The 20,189-nt window shown below is 43.2% G+C and overlaps 1 protein-coding gene across 1 annotated transcript in view; it reads left to right on the plus strand.

The window, feature by feature from the left end:
* Nucleotides 1-19,060, plus strand: part of celf6 (CUGBP Elav-like family member 6) — a 137,152-nt gene extending 118,092 nt beyond the window's left edge. Inside the window, exons 8-13 of the mRNA XM_061244529.1 lie at nt 956-1,105; nt 2,587-2,649; nt 5,532-5,609; nt 6,561-6,704; nt 13,665-13,813; nt 18,479-19,060. Coding sequence (XP_061100513.1) covers nt 956-1,105; nt 2,587-2,649; nt 5,532-5,609; nt 6,561-6,704; nt 13,665-13,792 — 563 coding nt within the window. The 3' untranslated portion in view covers nt 13,793-13,813; nt 18,479-19,060. The remainder of the gene's footprint in view (nt 1-955; nt 1,106-2,586; nt 2,650-5,531; nt 5,610-6,560; nt 6,705-13,664; nt 13,814-18,478) is intronic.
* The last annotated feature ends 1,129 nt before the right edge of the window (nt 19,061-20,189 follow it).

Below are 20,189 nucleotides of genomic sequence, written 5' to 3' on the forward strand. Positions count from 1 at the left end.
GGTTACTGACGCGCGCGTGAGAGGAACCGGGCGAAACGGAACCCTCCGGAACACGTGGCTCTGACGCTCGTACTCTGCCAGCCCGCCCCGTAGCAACAGCGGACGCGTGTGCAGTCAGACGGGAAAAGGACACCTGTTGCTTCTCGCTCGCCGCCGTAAAAACCAGCGGACCCTGAACGCTGTGGCGTTTATCGGCGGGCCTCGTTTTTTTAAATTGAAAAACTGAGAAAATACGAGGAGAAAGTTTTCCCCCTCTCTCGCTCGCTCGCTCTTCAGAGAGGGAAAAGAGGACAGAAAAGTCGGGAAGAGGTGACTTTGCCGGGGAGCGCAACAGTGAGGAAGGGAGCCTCGCTGAGGGAGAGTGGTCGATGCCAAATGACATACAGTCCTGCCCGGTCAGTGCAACCCGCAACTACAGTATTCTGGTGGCATTCTCTGTTTGTGTGTTACCGGGCACGGGGCCAATCTGATGTCTTTGGGAAAAAAGACCTTATTGATACAATAAGACAAAAGATTTGTGGAAGCAGAGCCGGGGACTTGAAAATGTGTCCGTTTTTTCCCCCGCCTCTTTTCCGCGAGGTGCTGGGAATCGGCACGCCGAGCAAGGTGACCGTCTAAAAGCGGTCGGGGGTTCGAGCGAATGAAATAAAAACGGCTCGACGGGAGCGTCAAATTCGTATGCCGAATTCAGGCCAAACGTATCTACGTTCAGAGTAATACCTATCGGGGTTTAATCCTACATGACTTCAATGACCTTCAGGGGAGAAAATAATCCCTTATCGTGTGGGCGTCCACAAGGTGACTAATCTAAACTGTGACTGGAGGGAACGGAAGCTATTCATAGACAGACAGGTCTGAACCCTCGTGTCCAATTAAAACGGTATTTATGGCGAGACGCGTGGCGTCGTTTCCTTCGGTGGCGGTCTGGGACGTGTGACTGCGTTTGCGTCCTCAGGCACCAGCACACCCCCGGGCATCGGAGGCGCGGCCGTGCCGAGCATAGCGGCTCCCATCGGGGTCAACGGCTTCAGCACCCTGCCGCCCCAGAGCAACGGCCCACCCACCTCCGAGCCCATCTACACCAACGGGATTCACCCCTACCCAGGTGAGTCCCCAGGCCACAGGGCTCTCCAGAGCCCAGCCTGGAGAGCGCCACCATTTTAAAAGCCACTCGGCAATGTTCTACACTGGAAAAGTCTTAAGTACTGTCTTCACGAGCATTTTAGTCTCAAGTCATTTTAGACTTAAGATCTTTTTTTAAAAACATTTCTCGCAAGTAGTAAATATTAGATGGCTTTAAGTTAATGTTGGCTTGATAAGTGAAATGTTATTATTCCATTGGCAAATCTTGAGATGAGGTTTGCTTGACAAGTGGAATTTTATTATTCCATTGGCAACTCTTGAAATGAGTCAAACTGTCTTACCTCACTGGCAATATTTTCATCAGAAAAATAAAATAAAATAAGTCTTGGTATGATATACTTATTTTACTTATATACTTATTTTTTTGGTTTTTGCAGTGTATAAATACAAAAAAATTTGTCATTATTTCCTTCTTGTGTGATTGTGTGAAACTCAGATTTTCTCTTTTTTTAACAGCAAGCTGCTGCATGATCTCCTCTTTTCTTTTGTTTGGAACTGACAAATGCATTGGATTCTTGCATTATGCAAGACAACTGCAGCGATAATGAACTACAAAGTGTTTTGTTTGGCATGCTGTTAATATTTCATGCAAATATCTGGGGGAGGGTGGCATTTTACACAACCGTGAAATGTGATACCGGCAGTCTCTCTCACCCCCCCCCCCTCTCTCCTCCCTGCCCTCTCCTCCCTGCCCTCTCTCTCTCCTCTCCCTCTCCTCCCTACCCTCTCTCCCTCTCTCTCTCCCCCTTTCTCTCTCACTCTCTCCCCCCCTCTCTCTCCTCCCTGCCCTCTCCCCCTTTCTCTCTCTCTCTCCTCTCTCTCTCCCCCCCTCTCTCTCCTCCCTGCCCTCTCTCTCTCCTCTCTCTCTCTCCTCCCTACCCTCTCTCCCTCTCTCTCTCCCCCTTTCTCTCTCACACTATCCCCCTCTCTCTCTCCTCCCTGCTCTCTCTCTCCCTCTCTCTCCCCCCTGCCATCTCTCTCTCCCTCTCTCTCCTCCCTCACCCCTCTCTCTCTCTCTCCCCCTGCCATCTCCCTCTCCCCTCCCTGCCCTCTCTCTCTTTCTCTCTCCCCCTGCCCTCTCTCTCTCCCTGCCCTCTCTCTCTCCCTCTCTCTCTCTTCCTCTGCCCTCTCCCTCCCACTGCCATCTCCCTCTCCCCTCCCTGTCCTCTCTCTCTCTCTCTCCCCCTGCCCTCTCCCCTTGCCATCTCCCTCCCTCTCCCTCTCTCTCTCCCTCCCTCTCCCTCTCTCTCCCCCTGCCCTCTTCCCTTGCCATCTCCCTCCCTCTCCCTCTCTCTCTCTCCCTCCCTCTCTCTCTCCCCTTGCCATCTCTCTCTCTCTCTCCCTCCCTCTCCCCTTGCATCTCCCTCCCTCCCTCCCTCTCTCCCCTTGCCATCTCTCTCTCTCTCCCTCCCCCTCTCTCTCTCTCTCTCTCTCTCTCTGCAGCACAAAGCCCTACAGTTGCAGACCCTCTGCAGCAGGCCTACGCTGGGGTGCAGCATTATGCAGGTCTCTTCTTTTAACATTTAGCTTCTTCTCATCACCTGTTCCTGCTCCCTGTGCACTCTCTCCATCTCCTCACCTCTTCCCATCACCTCTTCACTCTCTCTTTACCTCCTAATCTTCCCTTCCTTTGCTTCACCTCTTTCTTTCTTTCTCTAAATCCTCTCTTCACTTCTTCTTTCTCTCTTCACCTCTTATCCTCCTCATCTCTTCATCTCTCCATGTTCCACCACCTCCTTCTGCAGTTCGCTGCTTTGACACATAAGCTAACACTGGCTACACCTTTACAAAGTAGCGTTGGTTCCCAATGCATTTTGCATGTCTACTAAAAAGCAATGGGCTCGCCAACTACTGATTTTAGTATTGCTACTTTACGCCATTTCTGTGTTATGAATAACCTAAAAAATTAGCATAAAACCTACAGGGCCATATTTACCTACATGAAGCTCGCAGCGCAAATTGCGGCCAGGCAAGAGCGTGTTGCTGGAAAAGCAGTCTCCCTTAAATTAACGTCTTATTTACGAAGGCTACAGCTCATTACACAATGGGACTGCCTACATACCGCATTTTGCTAAAGAGACATATCTTAAACAGTGCAGATGAAACAGGTGTGTAGTGCACTGAATATATTCACTGTGTGTGGTGATATCTATGTATCGGCTGCCACGTAAAAAAAGCATACCCAGTGTGCAGTATACATATTCCAGCTGTGGCCGCTATTTTTGTTTGAATTAAATACGAGATGTAACATTGCAATGAGCTTCACTACTGCCAAGATATAATGGGAACGTTGTGTGGGAGGTACCCAGTACATCTTTTATTTCTCCCAGAAGCATAATTATTTGTGTGGCTGGGTGTTTGTCACAGAAGTTACATGGGATTTTCTCTTTTTTGGCAGTCCCTTTAATTCCGTTTCTTTTCCACGATTGTTTTGCAGGATAAATAATCAAAACAAACACGCGCTCTTTCCGTGATGGACAAAAGCGATTAAAAGCAGCATATCATTGCATTTAGCCTACTCATGTTTTTTTACTAGCAGCAACACTGATTTTTTTAAACTTCAGATACTGTCACTACGGTTGAGCACGTTATTTCAGTCACTTCCCACTGCTTCGCATGAGATATTGGTGAATTTAATCAATTATTTTCAAAAAAAAATTCTGTGACAAACACCCAGCCTTAATTATTGCTTGGCTGCAATCATTAATTAGTATTTATAAATAATCTGTTCAATTATTTCTTGCTCTTGGGGTTGAAATAGTGTGATTCTTGTTGTAAAGATTATTTCAGTGAATATTTGAAGCCTATATCTGTGTCTTTGTCTTGCGCCTCACCGTACGCCTGCCCAGTTTAGGCGGTGAATTTTCAGGCACAATTCGACCCTCGTTAATTGTATGAACTTTAATTCAACGGAATACATAATCAGGCGCACTTATAATATCTCAGGCGCACTTATAATATCTCTGCCCTTTATTTGCATGATCCACTCTTAAATGCATATGCAATAAGGACATAAGCGCATCTTGCGATGGCTTGCCTCGATGGCACGAATACTGTGGTTCTAGCCCCTTGCGCCAGTTTGATACATAAGACGCATGTTTCCGGGGCAGATTACATCATATGTGTGCCTGAAAATCTGCACAAAAGGCTTAGTACATCAAGTTCCTTTCTGTGCAAAGATAACTCCATTTAAATACAATGGATCCCGACACAAAACCACTCATTCTGTGGGTCATTCGGAAATAAACGTGCTTTTTCTAATCGAATCATCATTTTGTTACATTTGAATTCGACCTCAAAATTAAACATTTTAATGATGAATTGTCCGGCCAAAAAGAGACCAGGTTACTTCGGCGTACATAAACAGAAAACGTACAGCTAAATCGGCAGTTATGTTAATTTATTAGGCTAGTCATAAACAAAGTGAGTTTGACCAGCTAGCTAGCTCTAGCTACACAGAAAAATGGCAGTGACAGTGTAAGCTAATGCCAGCTAGTTAACAAGGTAACCTATAAGTAGGCTTTCAAAAGTAGTTTGCGATCTACCTCGCTGGCTAGCTGACTGGCTGATATGGGATATTTCTCATTACAAATGGCAAGAGAGAACGCAAGCAAGATAATATGCAAATAACAGACAATGGCTGACAACTGTCGTCTCCTTGATATGACTGGAGAAATGCGTTTCAAACAGCAGAATTATTGCTGAACTGGAAATGACACTTACTATACTTTTGAATCATGCATCATTAACATACTAGCTATAAAAAGAAGAAAAAAAAGTTGAGAGAGAAATCAAAGAAGTATTTACCATCAACGAATGCCAAAATATCACTTTTTGCTAGTAGATGGCACCCGCACAGAAGAAATTGGATTTTCTTTAGTTAGCTTGTGGGCTGAATATATTCTTCAATGCAAGGTCTCAGCCAAGGGTTTTATTTTTAATGAATATTTCAAATTACATTTCCAGTATTAATTGAACTTCCTGGTCTAAAAACGAAGGAAATTAATCACAAAAAACTATGTTTTAAGTGAAATGTTTGCATTTGCTGAAAGCCTCAAAAGACAGGAAATTAAATTGATCAGCCCTAATGCAAACATCAGCCTGCTCTCCATCAAGGTATCAGCATAGATCTTTGACAACATGCTACATGTACCTGGCTGGTGTTCACTTTGGACACCAAGTCTAGGAATATGTGGATGTTTTCATTCCATTTGCTTAAGCGTATTCAAAATGCCTGAAATAGAAAACGAAGCAATAATGGCATTTGTTCGCTGGACTGGGAGTGGAAAATAGAATCATACAATGGACGCTTTGTGAGAATTAGGACTATTGCTCAATTCCGGAAAGTAAACGTGAAATTCCCCTTTTATTCTCCCTCACTATAGCAGCCTACCCTGCTGCCTATGCGCCAATCAGCCAAGCGTTTCCGCAGCAACCAGCCATCATTCCCCAGCAACAGAGAGAAGGTAAGACAGGCCCCTCCCAGCTTGGATAAAAGGTGATAATTGCAGTGTTCCATTCAGATGTGTTTTGCAATAAATTAGCAGGGTAAGATAACTGGTATATGTGTGAGAAATGTTCAGAGCATGACCTAATATGGTGAAGAAGAAATAAGCTTTCATTTTTAAACAAGAACTGCATGTACCCTAGGACTATTGCACTGGCAAAGATATTTTTTTTCGGGGGACATCAACTAGATAGTCAGTGATGTTGAACTTCTCAGTCCAGAGACGCAGAATTGCTCTTGCTGTAGCCGGTCACACTTTGTCGAGTGTTCATCTGCTGGAGAGGACCTGAGAGACAGGAGGTGAATCTGTATCTGTGCAGGTTTTTCTTCTGAACTGGCTCCCACACTCTTAAAGAGTCTGAGAGTAGCTCTCATCTCATCAGGTTTCCCGTTCACACGCTAACCTTACCCATTGTGTGCTATCGCGCTAAACTTATCTGAGCCCGAGCGCTCCGGCTCTCGAGGCAGTGGATGAATATGGAACGGGGCGCCATCTCGCAGGCCTCTGCGTTACGACCGTGAGGGCCATATGCCCGTATTAGGCCAGGCAAATGAACAAACAAAAACAGCCTTCTACCATGTCCTCTAATGGTGAGAAGGGCTGTTAAGCTTATGCAAGATACCCCCCTGCTCAATCTGAGCAGCCACTTTCAGCCCTTCTGCAATTACTCCAGGCAACGAGGTGGCGGATAAAGCATCCGCCTCGTGCCATTGAGTGGTTTATTTGAACGCAGCCAGCAGTTCCCTCTGTCTAAGGGTACTCCATCCTTTATCACGCCAGTGCATTCTAGCTAAGAAGAGAAGCTTAGAAGCCGCCCTACAGACAAGGAATTAGAACAAACAGCACACTTATGTCGACGCAAAATTCTCCATCTACATTATTCTTGTCGGTTGTTTTGTTTTTTTTCAGGGCCAGAAGGCTGCAACCTGTTTATTTACCACCTCCCCCAGGAGTTTGGAGACGCCGAGCTCATGCAAATGTTTCTGCCTTTCGGCAACGTCATCTCTGCCAAAGTGTTTGTGGACCGGGCGACCAATCAGAGCAAATGTTTTGGTGAGTCGAATGAAGCACCCTGACAAAGCAATCCATAAAGAACGGCATTTGTAGAGGAGGGGAGAAGGGAGGAGGGAACGGTAGTTGACAAAGTCGGATGTATTTTTGGAAAAATCTGTTTCACTTTGTTTCCTCTAATTACTTCCTTGCCTTGCTCTCCCTGCCTATCTTAATTAGTTTGCAATTAAGGTTTTAAACTTGGTGTTGCGTGTTAGCGAGCGGGGATGGGCAGGTGAGAGCCTGGTGGAGTAGCGCCCGGAGGAGCTTGACCAGCTTGAAAATTGGTGGTAAAGAGCTGGTCCTAAGCTGGTCAAGATGGGTATGAGCTGGTCAATCAGCATGGCCGAGGTGGTCATCAGGCTGGTCTAGCTGGGTACGAGCTCGTTAACCAGCTCCTGCTGGTTGCTTGTCTGAGCTGGTAGCTGGACCTTGTCCATCACCTTGACTATTACCATGTCACTGTATGCTGAAATGGATCGCGTATGTGACTCATACCAAGTTTTTCTGAAAACCGAAGTAATTATACTTTCCACTCACACAAAAAAACTAAGCTGATCTGGAAGTAATTTTTTAGTTACTCGTCATGAAACTTGCACTGTTCGGAACATGGTGAGCTAACTTGATGTTCGGAAACATGGTGAGTTTACGTTATCATTTCCTACCAGAAATCCACACCAATGACTGAAAATAACAAAAAAAGCTTCATTGCGGCCTATGTTTGTGTCTAAGTGCTTCAGCAATTGCTTCAAGGGTTTAGCACCAGTGAAGGGAACAGAAATGGAAATATCTGACTTCCATCCACCAAAATCTTGGCGAAAAAAGTGTGACCTCTGCCTCTGCCTGCCCCTTCATTTTTGCATCTTTGCCCTATGGCGATTGCAAAAGAAGCCAAGAAACATGTCCAAAGATGTCCTTTTATGAAATGACCTATATCACGATCCTGGTCGAAAACATGAGGAAACATTTAATCTGCGCCCTCGATGTTGCAGGTTATTCTCACTGCATCACGCCGCGTGACTCGGGCGCACTTCGCCCTAACTTTCGACCAATCGCAGCCGGCGTACTTGCAGCCCTACCCGAACGCGGATACGTGACACGTATTCCAAGGGAACAAATTGCGGGGATAAACGAAGGAGCATCTGGGCGCCTGGCGTTATCTGCCGGCGAGTCAGCGACCATCAGCAGCCGCTGGCTGATGAGGCAGCCCGCGATCCCAGCAGAGTTAGGGAGGGCGAAAGTGACATTCCCCATCTGATAAACAAGATCGAAAACCCAGAGAAAAGCGCTCTGAGGCTAGGGTTGAATTTCACTTTACCTGTGAGCGTTTTTCCTACCCGGAGTTTTAACCTTCACCCTGCAGGCCTTTCTGACTTTACCAGCAAACAGCGGAATTGCAGCTTAAAAGCTTTTCAAAGTGCATTTTTTCATCCCGACCAATAAATGCCTCGATTCTCCCGAGCTTTCCAGTAAGTAATGTCCTTTCAATATCCTGCCATATACGTGCTCTGAAATGGCTTTTCTCCATAATTTTTATTCCAGCAAAATCACACCTTTGTGTACAATTTTTGGCAATTTAGTGTCTGGCTTTGCCTTGCAGGCCTGTAAGGGGAAGGGAAATAATCTGCTGTTCTGTGGAAAATTGTGTCCTCCATTTTGATTCAAGGACTTAAACGCATAGCATGGAATATGATCGGCCTCATATTTAGTCTGTTCAGGAATAACCGGTATTGTGTCCATTTGTGCAGAGGACTCAATTCTTGTTTGTATTCTCCTTGCAGGTAATCGCTATGTCAGTGCAGCAAATATAGTTTATTGCCAGTAGAATTGCAGCACATAGAGAATGAAGGATTTTTTTTATTTATTTTTATTCATTTTTTATTTAGCTTTTTTTGAAAGTAGCACTCATCTGCCAACTGCATTTTATAGTTGAAGGGTGTCCAATAAAATAAAATGGTTGCGCATATTTTTTTTCATGAGGAAGAGTGGTTCAGTTGGAATCGTATTTGTTTTGAAACACTTGCAGCAGAGAGGCAACCACTTCTTGTTGAACAGAAAGCAGTTTGTGACAGATTTGAAAGTCATTTATGGAATCAGAAAATGTAATATTGTTCAGCGTATTTTTTTGGACTGAAAAAAGGACCGTCAAATGTCGAGTTAAAGTAGCTTTATAAATAACTACTGTAACTAAATATTCTAACTGCCAGAAAATTAAAATATCAGTAAGCTGACTCAAAATGAGACGAGCAGTTGAATCCGTACTTTGATACACAGCCAGGGTAGAAGCTTCCCTTCCCACATGCTGTAAAAAAGGCCCATGGTCTGTCAGTTATCCTCATGCGCTGTTTCTGTCAGGTACACACAGCGCATAAATAATTTCAGATCGTTGAATATGCATATACCATTTCACCATTTTAGTTTATTTTTATTTTTTATTTAAGCCCCAGCATGTCTACATTTTGTAATTCACAGAGCAATTACAGAGAATTTATGAGAAGGGGTGCAAATGGCAACAAGTTGTAATGTAATGTAAAAAAAAAAAAAAAATTGGTTTCTTTGTGATACAGACACAGATACCTTCTTCCAATAAAAGGAAGTGAGTTTCTCCGCTTGACTGCAGTGGGTGATTCTCTCCATTGATTTCTGCCTCTGGTAAAACGTCTCAACACCAACAGCAGCTGAAGTAATAGGACCTCCAAGTTACAGCAGACCCCTGCAAATATTGTGTTATGAGATATTATTGAGCGTGGGCCCAACTTTAATGGACAGTTTTGATGGAGGAAATGTTCCAGGTACTTGAAAATATATCTAAACAAGTACGACTATGTGAAGTCTATAACTGGAGAAAATTTGAATTTTAAATTGCATAGTTTATGGGTATGTGTATGCGTTTGAGTATGAGAATCCATGTGAAATTTCAGTGTAAGCAGTGTTTTCAATACCATTGTGAGGCACTTCTCTATGGTGCACTACTAACTTGTGCTGTATTAATTATACTTAAATATTTATATTTTCGCAAAATATGAAGAGGGAAAGAACTAAAACTTCAACTTGTTGTGGCCAATGGCTTTAAATATGTGAAGGCTTTGCAGTATAAATCTTCTATAAATGTGTATCCCCTATTAATACCCTCTATGTGCGCATTCATTTACGTGCGTTACTATGAATTGCGATGAAAACAGCACATCTTTAGGCAGGATTCTGGAATTCTCCACCACACCGCATTATTTTAATCCTTTTTATTCCCTCTCTCAACATTGATACTTAGGGCACAAATCGCCACCAACGTCCTCTGACTGGAATAAAATGGATCTTCGTCAAAGGCCTTTTACAGCCTCCTGTTTTAGGTTATGTACAGCATTGTGTAGACACCCAGATACCGGGGAAAATAACCCGACTCGCTTAATTTGAAACCAGAGAGGCATTTTGTTTTTGTTTACTTGGAGAGGAAGTAGCTTCAGTCATGCTTGGGCTATTGGCATCCGCCCGCTCTGTCATTGTCATATCTCGTTGCCGCGGTGACGGCTGCAGTTAGGAAACCAAGTCTTGGAAGCTCCCCAGGCTTCCTGCTGCAGTACAGTCACATGACCAAAGGGCCGGGATCCAATCAACACGTACCCCTAACTTTAACTCGTAATTTAATATAAGTGTTACTTATTATCAGCTCAGACGCCGTTTTTGATGAGTTATTAACGGCGATCTCTGTACTGTACTTGTGAAATCGCGAGCCAAATCTAAGGACATGTTGATTGAATCCTAGGCCTAGGTGTGGAAATTGCCTCTGTGAGAATTTTGCTACTTTTACAAAATGACTTTCTCTTCACTTTCCTTGGATTGCTCCTGGCATCAGATCTGAGACTGCAGTGCCTTCCTATTAGGGAGCCTGTCTACCTCCAGGCTATTCTCCTGCATGAGGCCTGCGCCGAGCTTTGTTTGGTCTGCTTGTGCCTCCCCTGTGTGCCCCATGTGAACTCATTTCCTGTCTCCTCCCAACAAGCCTGGATTCAACAAATGTGTGTCCTTAACATGACTCACAATTGATGCTTGTGTTCATTTGTTTCTTCACAACATCACACTTTGCATTGTCGGTAAGCAAAATGAATCCAAATGACATTTTTTAATAAAAAGTGTTACTTGGATTCAAGGGCGTTACTGTCTGTGGAACTTTGGGGATGGAGGGGGGAATAGGCAAGACAATGGACAAAAATCACTGAGAGATAAATCACTGGCAACTTATTTGGCCTGTAGGCCACACTGCATAGCCTATATTATAAATTACTTCCTCACTCGATCTCTGGGCTAGAAGTTGGATAGCTGTCTAGCTACAGCAGGTAGCAAGCATTGGTAGCATGGATGAACTCCACACACTTTAACCATACTAGAAGGCTAATAATCATTTTATAAAATCCACCTGTTACTGCCTTGAATTTCACTCTTCTCAAAACACTCAAAAGCTACAGGGGGCAATGTACAGTCAATATCCAATCCAGCAGGCCAATCTACTGCTGTTTTCACTGCTTTGGTCAGAAGGTTGGAGCTCGGATAAAATAATGTCATGAAAGTGCTCCCAAATAACAGTGAATACACTGGATAGTTATAGTACAGAACATATGAAGATTTTGTTCTACTAATGGTCTTATATGCTTTTGTAATGGTTATAATAAATCATGGCATAATAATGTCTTGGTCATGAGGTAATTTGTTCATATTGAAATTCCTAATGATTTATTTCTTGATCTTCAGACAACCTCCTTTGGTAAGGCCAAAATCTCTACCTAGAAATCTTTGGTAATGACAGAAATGATTAGAATCTCATTACATTTTTGAAGATCATTATCTTGTGATCTCAAGATAATAAGCCGCAGATATTACTGTACAGTGGCCACAACAAGTCACAGTACTGTTGACCTCTATGTGCCTGGGTGCTTTGAAGCAAGCATGTTGCTCTTAAAGACAGTGGTGAGGCACTACGGGTGTGCTGGTACAATAAATGTCAAAGGTTTACATTTTGCCACTGAATTTTAGCTTCAAGTTCATTTGCTTCCTTCATACCTATTCTATTACCCCTATTCCCGCGGTGACGGGAATCCTAATGTAGTTGGCAGTAATGACACTGTGGGTAAGACGTACTGCCGTATGAATAAGTAATAACATCAAATGAGCTATTTGAAAGTAAATACATGTTTGCAAATATGAGAAGAAGGAAATTGTCTTCATTTATTTTCATTCTTAAAGATTACAGTAGCTGAAAAGGTAGAAGCAGTTGTCTGGCTGTCAGAAAGTTTCTGGTTCAATCCCCCGGCCTGGGTGTGTCAAAGTATCCCTAAGCAAGACACCTCACTCCCGATTGTTCCCGACGAGCTGGTTGGTGCCTTACCTGGCAGCCTTATAAGGTTGGTGTGTGAATCTGTGTTTGAATGGGGAATGACAGGCATTACGGGTGAAGTGCTATATAAATGCTGCCCATTTAAGAATGAAAATAATTTATACTGTATGGATATACTTGTTTTGCTAGTAGCATGTTTAAGCAATGAACTCCACGCTTAAACAACAAAATCTCTTTTGCAAGGGTCCTTCTGTCACTGGCATTGGCAAAGTTTGAATATTCAAACCCCACACTGTTCAGTTGTGACCTGAAGTTTGTCAGTTTTCTAAAATGTTTTTTTAGCAGCTGTGTTGCCAAGCTTTGGCTTCATACTTGTATGCTACAAATATTGGAGGGTGCTCCTCAAAAGCCTGCTTTGTGTTTGTTCTAAATTCTAGTGAAATTGAGCCTCTATTTATTTAGTTATCACTTATTTATTGTCACTTTCAAAACAGTTGGCAGCTGCAGTGATTAAACTAAAATGTTGTGTAAATAATGAGATGTAATGGCAGTTTAAAATTTGATAACAGCAAACCGCAAAGCAGAGAGATTGAGGTGCCTCAGAGGATAGTCATAAAGCACTGGAAGCTCTTCGAATGTAAAGTATTTTATAAAGAAAATAAAATCTGATTGAACTCACTGATTTACACGGCAGAAGGATCACACGTTGACAGAACTGAGTTTGAGCCTGGCTCTTGTAGTTTGTTCCTCTTTTTTTCTCCCAACACTAACCTTTTCGGAGGCCGACATGAAGGAAAGGGCGAGATTTATTAAAGTCGGATCTGACGGGGGGATTGGTACTGTTTGACAGGCTTTTGGCTGCCTGGTTTGTTTAAAGGGTTTGTAAAAGCACGGGCCTTATCTCTCTGGGGCTGACAAAAGCCTGCCCTCTCCCCCCAAATTAAATTGGACCCATAGCGGCGTGATCAAATCAGCCGGCAAGCGGAAAATTTGAGCCGTCAATCAGGGAGGTGTCTGATAAAGGCAGCCAGGAGTCGCGGTGTGGAAAGTTCCGGCTCATTCCGCACTGACACTCAGGTAATAACTCAGAACCGAGAGCACAGAGCCCACTGTGGAGCTACACTGGGGCTATAGCCTGCCTGCTGCACACACTTTAACCCCCTCAGCCCTCCCTGTGGGACACCCAACACACACACACACACAGTACATATGCATGTATACATGAACGGGCATTCATGAGAACACAGTGTTCAATTTTGTTTTTCACAAGCTAAGTTTAGCACTCATCAGTTGGAACTCACCAAATTGTAACTGCAGAACAACAAGCAGGACTCTCTTTCTGTCTTTTTTTGTGTGCTCCTGTTCTGTTTTTGTGTCTTGTTTTGTGCTGGCCACATGGCATCTTTTCGTAAGTTTCTGGTTTTTGTTTTGTTTGTTCTGCATTAAATGGCCTGTGATGTTTTGTTGCAGCGTCACAATAAATTTGGGTTAAAACTCAAACTCTCTTTCTCCCTTTCTCCCCCCTCCCTCTCTCATGCTCCCTCCCTTTCTTCCTCCATCCCCCTCTCTCTCTCCCCCTCTCTCTCTCTCCCTCCCTCCGTCTCTCCCTCTCTCCATCCCTCCCACCCTCCGATCAGGCTTTGTCAGTTTTGACAACCCCTCCAGCGCTCAGGCCGCCATCCAGGCCATGAATGGCTTCCAGATCGGCATGAAGAGGCTGAAGGTGCAGCTCAAGCGGCCAAAGGACGCCAACCGACCTTACTGACCCTTCTGCCATCCGTGCCAGGTAAGCCCAGCGGCCAGGCCGGCCAGGTCAGCACAGACACAGTGGGGCCGCAGCTGCTCTGCTAATGCTAGCCCGGAGAAGTTAACGTAAAAATGGCTACGGCTGCTCTGCTAATGCTAGCCCGGAGAAGTTAGCGTAAAAACGGCTACGGCTGCTCTGCTAATGCTAGCCCGGAGAAGTTAGCGTAAAAACGGCTACGGCTGCTCTGCTAATGCTAGCCCCGAGAAGTTAGCGTAAAAATGGCTACGGCTGCTCTGCTAATGCTAGCCCCGAGAAGTTAGCGTAAAAATGGCTACGGCTGCTCTGCTAATGCTAGCCCAGAGAAGTTAACGTAAAAACGGCTACGGCTGCTCTGCTAATGCTAGCCCAGAGAAGTTAGTGTAAAAACGGCTACGGCTGCTCTGCTAATGCTAGCCCGGAGAAGTTAGCGTAAAAAAAGCAGGGGCTGCTTTGCTAATGCTAGCCCGGAGAAGTTAGCATAAAAACTGCTGCAGTATCTCTGCTGAAAGGTACAATAGGTCATTTCAGACTCCTGATGGTCAAGAGAGGCTTTGCAGCAACAAACACCCTCAAACCACAACACTGTTTATCCCTCTCCATTCTCTGTGAACGCGCTGACGTTGAAATGCCATTGGCTCTGGCAATTGAAAAAAATGAATTTAATCTACAAACTTTCTTAAGAGTATAAAATTTGCTTTTATGAAATGAGCCATTGTATTGTATTGGCTCATTGTATTGTGTCGTCAAATGCGCACTTAGAAGGCCCGGATATTGATCGCTAGCCACAACAAAGAGATAAATAGATGCTATAAATAAAATAAAATATAAAAAATTGCAATCGTCTTAATTGAAAGAACTCCTGCATTCGCGATGCGTACGGCTTGATGTTTGACAGACAGCTCTATGAACGCAGTGAGAGCGGGGGAGCTCTTCTGAACGGTGCTGACAACCGTCTCCTCAAAAACCCTGAACGAACAAGCTGACCATACCCGGGTCACCAGCCTGAGCCTGTTCACCAGCATAAAGACCAAAAGGCCACACCTGTCTGTGAATGTGTCTTGCAGACCTGGGTCAGATATGCCATTGTTTTGGGTTCAAACGTGTTTCTACACTCGACTGATCGTGCCTGGTGAAATTGAGCCAACCAAGAGGACTTTTTGAGAGCATTTAATAGGTTCCAATGCACCAGACTCAATCAAAAATGGTTACGTGTTTGACCCAGTCCTGATGTCTTGTGCTCTGTGTCTCTTCTATACAGACCCCATGTCTGGTCATGCCGGTTTTTATTTAAATGTTTTTTTCCCCCTTCAGGTGTCACGTAACCCTTCACCAGTGTTCAAAATGTAAAATTTGCCAGATAAAAGTCAATACAAATGAAACTGCGAACAGGATCAGAAAAGGACAAAACCCCAGCAGTAGCAAAGAATCAGTCTTCGACATTTTCAATTCCATGTGCTTTCATCCGAGTTTCCTTTACATTCTATTGTTTTGTCCTTAGACCTCCCGATACATCCTTGCATAATTTTACCTCAAATGAGGTTTTTCTGTACAGTACTAAAGACCAACAAATGACACTGAAAATGTTTAGGTCTCCATATTCTTTGGAGAGGTGCATTGTGGGGAAGAAACTGTGTGAAGAATAGAAACAATTGTATTATACTCCCACGCTGAATGCTAACACGATCATTTCACCAATGCTGTTGGCAGCGATATTATAACCCTTATAGGAATCTGGTATGGTTTCCTGTTTGATGAAAAGTGTACAGTACTGCAAGTACATAGAGAGGTTTCATCACTTCTGACCAGAGTGAACTCTGACCCTTCATCCCTTGCCTGGGGTAGTCAGTGCATGGAGTATCAGTTAAAGGAGATCTGAGACCTGTAAACATTTACTGACATGTTGGTGATTTATTTGAAAGTCGAATATGAGGTTACATTTCCCACACCTTTTCTACCTTTTTCTTTTTTGTTTTTCTTCATCTGTAAATTAATTTCTTTTGACGGTAATAATGAGCTTGTTATGATTTGTCAAGGAACCCCCAGAAGATGGGTATAATGCGTTGGGAAAAGGGTTCAATTTTATTGGAAAAGAAATTCCACCACATTCTTTTCTTCTTTTGCACCCAACCAACCTGCAAACCAGGCAGGGCCAATCATAGCTCGAGATGGGCTTCCCCTGGTCTAACCACCCTACCAGTCATGGGTGCCAAACTCCCAGACCTGTAAGTTGAACCCATGGTGTCATTTTACTTTCGATGACGTCATGTGGCAGGACTGTGACTGCGTGGCATGACGTGACGTCGATTCATTTCAGTATATATCTATATATTACGTATTTATCTATATATTATTTGTGAACTATATACAATTTGTGAAGTGCAGGTGATTGGCGCCTTTTTGATAGCTGTTGTAAATTTGAAGTGCTGATTGGTGGATCATGATCGGACGTGAACTTTGACCCTTTTGGCTGTCGTAACGTGACCTTGTGTGTTTTCATTTCTGTGAAATTCAATGTGTATGGATATTTTATATTCTGTATATACGCCCTTAGTGCTTTTCGATTCTTTATGCTTTTGCACTAATGTTATTGTTTATATGAGCCAACGCCCAATTTTGTTATTTCAAGAATTTGATTCTTTGCAGAAAAGGACCTTTTTAAAACAATAGCTCTCTTGTGGATAAGGTTGAATGTGACCCTCTGTTTGCAAACGGGAGGTGTTAAAACCGCAGAATTTCAACCCATTCAACTTCATATATCCAAACAGCTTGAGTGCAAATATTTACACACCACTTCTACATGTAATTAATCCACATTCAAAGTAGGCCCTGCTTTTGTTTGAGTAATATGGCCATTCGTTCCTGTTTATCTAGGAAGATGTTTACCAACTGCACTGCGACTGCAGGCTACGCAAGCCGAGTTCTGGGCAGACCTGCGCAGCATCGACTCAGAAATCCTCTTTCGTCTGTAACAGTAGCAGGCCTAATGAAATACACTCACACTTAACTTTAGCTTTTTCTCCTCCTTCATTGCTGGCAGGGTAATTTCATTTTAAATGTATTCATATCCACATTATTTTACATTAGTCTATTTTATATTAGTTTCCTAGCTCAGGGACAGTATGTTTTGTATGATACATTTCAGATGAAAACCAGCAAGTCTTAGAAAACAACAACATGATAGTTTGCTTGTTGTTGTTACTTTTACACATTGGTCTACCTGTACCTCTGCGTATGTTGGTGAGCCCTGATAAAAATTTGGGAACTTTTCTGAACAACATTACGATCCTTCCTCTCCAATACTGAGGCCATATGGCGGGGGGAAGTTCGGTCCAACACTTTTTCGGGATTAAATTCAAACATAGGCTCTATTTTTTTGAACCACAAATACAGTTTGTAAGTCACAGTTCAGGACAAATATTGATTGAATCCAGGCCTGTCATTTTGTTTTATTGCTAAAAAAAAAAGGTCCTTTTCGTGCAAGTTACACTTTTTTTTGTTTTGCTCCCAAGGGCCAACCCTGATAAGACCGCATTCTCATTGACCTCTTTGCCCTATTCTCCAAAAGCCTCTTTAAAGCCGACCCCTCTAGCCCTGCCTGGTGAGTCGGTGTAGGGAAGGGGGCTCTTTTGGCTTCCGGAAAAGGGCACCAGTCTATTGGGGTTCACCCGTTCTTCTCTCGTTTCGGTCTCTCTCTTAGCTCCACCGCCGGTGTGTGCCGGAGTACTTGAGCATGTCCTCCAGCCCAGCTAAGCATGCCCCAGTGGGATCGCAGTCTATGCCCCTGCCAAAGCAACATATATGTGGTTGGGAAAATACACATAATGTATGTTTTACTTTGAGAATAGTACTCCACCTGGAAAGAATTAATAAGCAAAAAAGAAGTTTTGTATATGTTTGCTGCTTCTCCTGACAAAATTTCCCCCAAAGCTTTTTTTGTTTTTTAAACTCATGTTATGGTTCTGTGTTTTAAAGCGACTGTGTTTTTGGCTTTTGTAACGATGAAAGATCCGGTTTCAGCACTTCGACAGTGCCTCGATTAGACCCGCAAGCGCGAACGGGCGCAGGAACACCTTTTATTGCATTCCTGCCGTTCTATAATTTATTGAAAACTAGAATAACATCCGTCAGAGTTAGAGCGATGTTCTATTATAGGTTTGCATCAACTGTACTCTCAAAGGACGGAGCAAATAAATGGCACAGGATGTTTTCTTTACTGAATTATGTCTTAGCTGTCTCCTGTGCTCTCAGTGTGTTATTGAGTTGATGCCTTTGAGTTTAATTGGTAGACTTACGTTTGTCCATTATTTTTATTCTTATTCTTATTAATATTATTATAATATTATCGCTGTTATTAGTTTCCATTTTGTCTATATCTCATATATATATTGCCCCTTTTCACTGTAGTTCCAGGAACCAAGAATTGAAGTCTATGACATACAATACAGTCGCTTTAAATAATCTGTGCTGGATTTACGTGTTTCCTGTACTTTCTAAGCATAAATGTCTGTTCAATATGGTGAACACTAATCATGGTACATCCATTTCGCTGGACTCAAATCATTTTCTTTTTGTTTACTTTTTAAAAAGTATTGCTCTTCTTTGTACTTCTGGTTGCTGCAAAAAATCGGGTGGTTCTGACGTTCTGCTGTCGTCTCTCTCTTTCAGGATGAAGGACCTCGAAAAATATTTCCACAAGTGCAGTATAAGTAAAAAGACTTTGTGCTCTGCTACATATCATTGAGGAAGGGCGGTGGCTTGATTAATCGGGGAAGAAACCGAAAGATTCGGCAACCGAGAAAAGGAAGTGAGATGAGGTTTTTCCCATGAAACGTGAATTTTATTTCCTGCCAATCTTCCCTGTTTTGCATTGGCATTTGAGAAAGAGGATTTTGCCAAGACCAAGTTTTTGCTGCTGTTACTTTTCTTTTTTTCTTTTCTTTTGGAAACAAAACAGAAAACCTTTATAGATACATTATGCTCAAAAGCATGCATATGCATACAGGCATACGAAAACAAACATGCGCACACACACACACACACACACCAGTTCATACACATACACAAGCACAGACATGCAGAAATGCTCACACGTACACATGCCAGGCCGCTGGCTTTTTATTTTTGTGCCTACACTGGTGTTTTTGATATCTCTGGCTGCACAGCTGACAGGGAGAGCTCTGGAAGACGGCAACAAAGAGGAGAGGAGGAGAATCCAGGATTATTTACCCGCATCATTCCTTAGGAAATAGGGACCAAAGGACCAAACGCTTTTTAAAAGAATATATATTTAAAAAAATAAACTCTTACCTTGTAGCTGCAAGTATTACAATTTAATAGTAGTCAAGATAAAAAAATAAAAAAAATCACGAAATCAATGTCCAGTGGCCTAAGAATGGAAGTGGAAGTTTAAAAAAGATCAAATAAAAAGATTTAATATAAAAAAAGTAAAAAAAAAAATGGGGAGTGCTGAAAGTGATCTGATCTGGTAGCTGTTTCCTGTACCAGGTAGTTAAGAGAAGTAGCTTAGAAAAGTAGGTTTTTTAAAAATAAAAAGTCAAATCGTCCTTGTCAAGGAAGGAGAGAAAAGATGGGGAAAAATAGTTTTGTCTGTCCCTGGTGAATCGTGGGACATTAATGAGAGGCCACTGGATATCTGACTCCTTATGATGTACATTTTGTCGCAACTGTCTGAGAGTTGCAAAATGGAACTATGTTGGGGGAAAACGAGACTGAAGACGTTTCAGTATGCCTGCGCTGGGCAAGGTGCAGATTTTTGTGGCTTCCCATAAGCCTTTGTGTTCAAGCGACAATCTACTGAGGAGACCAAGCAACATAGAGAAGGGTATATCTATGGGTTTGTCTAGTTTTTTTTTTTGTACCACAAACAGGGAACTTGCTGTCTTGAAACTTATTTAAAAAAAGAAAAAGGTTCCGCAGCCGGGGCAATGGATGCTGAAGAGGAAGGAGTGAGTGAGTGAGCGAGCGGGGAGCTTGATAGCTACCGAAACTGCCATCGGAGCGGACTTGGCGGGATTCCAGAAAGAATTGGCTGCTGTGACATTTGTGAAACTCCTGGCTGAATGAAGGGAAAGCGGGATGTGAGGGGTGAGGGGGAAAGGCTGGGACGTTTATATCAGCTGAAGTCCATTCCAGGTCCATCAAGTTGCTATAAAACGGACGAGAAATCGATGCCGGTTTCTCCTGCGGATACGTCCACGTCTAGACGCGAAGGCAAATGTTTTCTACACGACCAAAAATAAGCATAAATTGACCTGTGCTGTATATGAAGGAAGCTAGCGAACGGTGTCGGCCGACATGGAAAGAAATAAGTTTGACGCGTTAAAGCTTTTAAAGCTAATTTAGCTTTGTCATTATG

Source organism: Conger conger, chromosome 6 (genome assembly GCF_963514075.1).
Source record: "Conger conger chromosome 6, fConCon1.1, whole genome shotgun sequence".
NCBI classification, from domain to species: domain Eukaryota; kingdom Metazoa; phylum Chordata; class Actinopteri; order Anguilliformes; family Congridae; genus Conger; species Conger conger.